At 36.1% G+C, this 5,879-nt stretch overlaps 1 protein-coding gene across 1 annotated transcript; it reads right to left on the bottom strand.

Moving 5' to 3' along the window:
• Window positions 1-1,815: 1,815 nt before the first annotated feature.
• On the bottom strand, window positions 1,816-3,390 carry LOC131617389 (UDP-glycosyltransferase 71K2-like). The gene has a single exon (XM_058888686.1). It carries the CDS (start codon window positions 3,275-3,277, stop codon window positions 1,880-1,882), a length of 1,398 nt encoding a protein of 465 aa, XP_058744669.1. The 5' UTR covers window positions 3,278-3,390; the 3' UTR covers window positions 1,816-1,879.
• Window positions 3,391-5,879: the final 2,489 nt, after the last annotated feature.

Raw genomic sequence — 5,879 nt, 5'->3', positions numbered from 1 at the left:
TGGAAGATTATTAATGGCTCTAATTCTTTGTGGTATGAGATCTTGAAAGCCCGTTACATAGATTTATCCTTGCATATCCTATGCGGAGGCGATGCTCACGTTTGCACTTCTTCATCCTATTGGTGGCGGGATATTTTAAAGGTTGGTTTTTTTACTTCATCTATTTCATCCCTTTCTTCCGTTGATCCGTTGGTTTCAAATTGTGGTTTCAAAGTGGGAAATGGTTTCAACACACCATTTTGGGAGGTGCGGTGGTTAAACAATTGTGCTTTGATGGAGTCATTTCCGAATCTTTTTTTGTTATCTTCTTTGAAAAAAGTTTCGATAGCGGCCATGGGAGGGTGGAGTGAGGGAATTTGGAAGTGGGGGGATTTAGGTATTTCGGGGACGGCGTTTCTTGAGCCCGGAATTGCTTTGAAATATTCGGCTTTGCGCAATCTTTTGGAGAGTTTTGGTGGAATTCAAGAAGGGAAGGATTTCGTTGAGTGGTCTCTTGACTCGGAGAAAGGATTTACGGTATCTTCTTGCTATTCCATTTATGCTCAAAAGCGCATTCCCTTTGGTCCTTTGAATAGGCACGATGAGGCGTTGGAGTTGATTTGGAAGATGGAGATTCCATTTAGGATTAAAAGTTTTGGTTGGAGGCTTTTTGTGAATAGGCTTCCCACAAAGGATCTATTGGTGTATAGAGGTATTAACTTAACTTCTACTAATTTAAAGTGTGTTTTTTGTGATTCGCATTTGGAAGATAGGGACCATATCTTCTTCAAATGCGTTGTGATTAATTATGTTTGGAAGGAAATTACTAAGTGGGTGGATTTTCCGGGTTGGAACATGGAGGATTGTATTCCTTTTTTTATGGAATGGTATTCGATGGGCCGTAGAAAAGGTATTAAAAAAGGCAAATTGGGGGTGTTTTGGTTAGCCACTTCTTGGATTATTTGGTTGACAAGAAATGGTTTTTGCTTTAGGAATGAGACTTGGAATGTTAATAATATGATTTGGAATATCAAGATCTTGATATGGAGATGGTCTTCTATAGGCGATATTGCTCATCCCAATTGTTGCTTTTACGATTTTGTCAAGGACCCGGTGTCTTTTATGTCGTAATTATAATTGGTTTGTAATATTGACTTTTGACGGTGTTAATCTGTTTCTTGTGTAACAAGGTTGGAGAACTCTTAGTTCTCCGGTTATTAAATTCTTGCTTACACAAAAAAAAAACAAATACATTAAATCAACTTAATTTTTAATAATAAAATTACATCTCTCCCTACCATAATTTGAAGGCAACATGATCGACATACCCAATCAACAATGTAAGATCGTAGGACCCTCCAAGAACACCTCATCTGCAGGAATATCACGATTGTCACATGTACCAGTTTGATCAGGCACCTCTGTATCAACCTATAGCTCAACATAATCGGTCACAACAACTTCTATCTCCTCAAGAGTGACCAACTCTATTGCTTTTGTGGTGCCATGTTTTATTTGAAATCTTTTTTTACCATAGAAGTTACTTCACTTTTATTTGAAATCTGATTAAATTTCCATATCATATTTAAAAGGTTCATTATATTATTTTAGAATTAATCTATGATAGTCAAATATTGTGTATTAGTTTAGAAATTTCAAAAGTTCACATGTTAATAAACAATATTATATTCACCCTCCAAAGAAAAGCAAAACTGAATAGAAATAATATGTACTCATATGCTTGCTTGCTTGAGTATACAAACGGCAATTATTTGAATATTCAACTTATGTCCATTCATTCAACATTTTTAAAGGTAGAATATGCACACTGACATATAAAATGACTTATTCCTTAATATGATTCCAAGAAAGAAAATTCCAACTACAAACAAACAAAAGTTTATAAATTACTTCCTATAATATTATCAATAAGTTTTCCAACAGAAATGAAAGAAGATCCACCACTTGCAACAGCATTCCTAGCCTTCTCTTTCATCTCTTTAACCTTCTTGTTCACAATGTTATCTTTATCCATCAAATCCTTCAACCCTTTCTCAATCTCCTCAGCCACCACATTATCACTACCCCTTCTATAATCCATTCTCAACTCCACAGCTACACCCCATTCTTTCACCATCCTAAAAGCATTAAGCTGCTGTTCTGCATAAATAGGCCATGTCAATATTGGAACACCAAACCGCAAACTTTCCAAAATAGAATTCCACCCACAATGTGAAACAAATCCACCAACAGCTTTATGTGCCAATATCTCAACTTGTGGTGCCCATCCACATATCATTCCTTTACCTTCCAATTCCATCCATTCTAAAAACCCTTGTGGTAACCCTTGTTTCTCTGCATTATTAGCCCACAGAAACCTAACTTCACTACCCTTAAGTCCTAAAGCTATTTCTCTTATTTGAGATGGAGCAAAGCTAACACCCAAGCTTCCAAAACATAGAAAAACAACAGATTTATTTGGCTGTTCATCTAGCCATTTCAATATGAGATCATGCTGAGATTGATCTAGATTAGGGTTAGGGTTACCTTTAAGATCTAACAAAGGTCCAACAGCATAGATAGGAGGGACTTTTTCATCATGACTTGATAATGAATCAATTGAATATTGTTCCAATTCTGAAAAAGTATTAACAATAATCCCTTTGGTGTCTCTAAACCTCTCAGCAAATTTATAATAAGCGACATATCCACCATGTTTGTTAAAAACAGCATCAGGTAAAACATTAAAAGGTACTGGAATTGAGAAACCATGAATCAAGAATTGATGATCAAGGTTGGAATCATCGAAAATATCCTCGATTCGGCGGTTTTGAAGCGAAAGCATGAGACTTAAGAAACCAACGTTTGATGTTAGAAACAAATAAGAAGGTATTCCAAGTTCATTTCCAACATCAATCATTGAAAGACAGAAGAAATCTAGGACTAACCCAACAATTTTGTCTGATAAAATGGTTTTTATAGCAGCTTTGACATGAGGTATGAGACTTTCCATGAGAGTAAAGATGAAGAACTCTGGGGATTTGAGTACTTCTTGTGGAGGTTGTTCAACTTCCGGAAGATCAATTAGTTGGATTTGTGGCTCTGAGGCTAAAGCTGATTTGATGTATGAGTTTGAAATGGGAATGCCTGGGAATTTGATGCATAGAACTGTGATGGAAAGATTGGTATGAGTATTGATTAAGAGCTTTGCAAATTCAAGTGAAGAAACTAAGTGGCCAATCCCTGGTGTAGGAATGAAGATTAGCTCTGATTTTTTCTTCATCTCACTCATAGCCATTTTTCTTTGTGTTTTCTGTGTTTTATTAGATAATGAGCAAGTACTAAATCAAATTATAGGGTATATTCACTATTATTTTATTCAGCTAGTAGCTAGTGGTTGTGTGCACAACTTGTGCAATTATTATGTTACAAGTCTTCTAGAATGTAGACCTAATATCTTTTGAAGTGTAATTTTCTTATAGTGGAGAATTTGACTCGGATTAAGATACTTTTCATTTCTTTGTCTCTTATCTAAAATAGTGAAATATAATTAATAATACATTTATTTAATTTTATATACATAAAATTATAGTCATGGAGTTCTGAAATGATCCTGACCCATTTGTTGGTTACAATTTACACGAACAAAATTAAAGAAAAAAAAACTTAAAAATAAAAATAGATTAAAAAATGTTTCACATCTGGTGAAACAAAACTCGCAACCACCACCGTAATTGTTATCATCTCCGACGTACCTATTCCATACTATTAGGAATGTAGTAAGCTTAGTTATAGCAGTTAGATTAGTAGTTAGGAATTAGTTAGAAAAGTGGTTATGCAAGAGATAGTTTGTGATCTCATAACCACCTTTTCTCTGAGCTTATATATACGTTCTATATTCTTTGTGTAAAGTTTAATTATGAAATGAATTTAATATTAAAGTTGAATCATTCGCCTCTTGATTAAGTTTTCCGCTTTGTTTCTTGCTCTTCTTGATATGTTTCTCGCTCTCTTCCACCTAAGCTTTTATGGTTTTTGGAGGCTAGTCTTCATCGTTTTCGTTTGGACCTAAACTATCCATTAAACTCAAAGACAACAACTACCTACTTTGGAATCAAAGGTGTGATTCTCTCACATAAACTTCATAGCTATGTAGTGAACTCAAAGATTCCGCCAATGTTCAAGACAGATTGTGTCACTAGAATATAAGACGTGGATGGTGCAAGATCAAGTCTACTCACGTGGCTGCTGTCGACGATCTCTGTGACAATATTTCCACAGTTTCTATTTTGCAAACGCTCACATGAAGTGTAGGACAAAGTCCACAAGCACTTAACCGCAGTCATGGAAGCGCGTGGAGACAACTACACACGAAGCTTAAAATTATGAAGAAACTTAACAAAGTTGCATCTAAATTTTTTCTCTTCATCAAAGCGATTTTCGATTCCTTGATCTCTATAGGAGACTACATCGCTGAACCATAGTCACATAATTCGCAAGAACCGGTTCGCGGTACTTTTGTGAACCGGTTCGGCACAATTCTCTAAGAATTCACATGAACCAGCGAACCAAAGTACCACTGCTGCTATCTATGAAATTTTAAAATAATTCAACTGGAGTTACGGCAAATGATGCAAGCATTCCACAGTAACTCATATACCTCTAAAAGAGGTAAAAAATTTATTAAACTTATACCACTTGCTCAATAAGAATAATGGAACACATTCAACTAGGCCTTCCAATATTGAGAAGTTATACTGCAGTATTTTTTATTTATAAGTATCCTGGCTCTAAATATTCAGAAGATGCTCGATGTGGGACTCAGTGATAAGTATTATGTTTGACAATTCTGTTATCTCTAACTCAAGTCTAATAAGCTGTATAAATTCAACTACTCATTCCATTTTAATTCTAGCGTACCGAATATTATATTTCAACGTACCACGAACCCAAATAGCGTACCGACTATATATACCCCTCGCGTACCGAATTTTTTGAGAGATGCGTACCACGTACCCGAATGCGTACCACGTACCGGAACGATTTGCGAACCGTGTGACTATGCGCTGAACAATATCAGATTGATGCCATCTTCGATGGACTCCTAGAGGAATTTAATTTGTTTGTGATGCAATTCTATGGTCGACTTGAATCCCCTACGGTCTATGATGTTGAAGCACTACTTGATGTCTATGAGGCTCAACTAGATAAGTTTTTGCAATTCTTGCTCAACATGAACCTGCGTTTGGTCGTGATAGTACAAGCTTCCATAGACGTGGCTATGGTGGCAAGTTTCGTGGTCGTTGACACTCCAAGGGTGGAAACATTGACAATAGCCCTATATGACATCTCTGTGGAAAGTATGTTCATGTAGTTCTTGATTGTTGGCATAGATTTGACGAATACTTTGCTCCTTTGACTCGCCCTCCAAGTGTTCGTGGAAATGCACTAGCGAGTGAGAGTTAGGTCCAGACTGAAGCACCTTCTGTCCCTAGCAATTCCAATGCTCCCACAACAAATATGGCTACCACTAAGCCACATATGTATAATGAGGAGTATTCCATGCCTCATGAGGTTGAGTCTTAAGCATAGTTTGCTAATTCAGGTGCATCACATCACCTCACTTGTTTTGGTTCCTGCATACAATATAAAACTACTTATTAAAGTAGTGATAGAGTTCAAATCGGGAATGGTTTAAGTTTTTCCATTAAGTGTATTGGTTCTTCATGTGTTGTGCATCTGAACTCTTCTCTTACCACACTCGTGCTTAAGCATATACTACATGTGCTTGAAATTAATAGAAACTTGTTATATGTGTCCAAATTTACCAAGGATATCTGTGTTATGTTTGTATTTTGTGCTAACAAATGTTTTGTGAAATCGTAGGTTTCTAATCAAGT

The sequence above is a fragment of the Vicia villosa genome, linkage group LG7, assembly GCF_029867415.1.
Source record: "Vicia villosa cultivar HV-30 ecotype Madison, WI linkage group LG7, Vvil1.0, whole genome shotgun sequence".
Classification (NCBI taxonomy): domain Eukaryota; kingdom Viridiplantae; phylum Streptophyta; class Magnoliopsida; order Fabales; family Fabaceae; genus Vicia; species Vicia villosa.
This window is presented reverse-complemented; position numbering and strand designations above follow the sequence as displayed.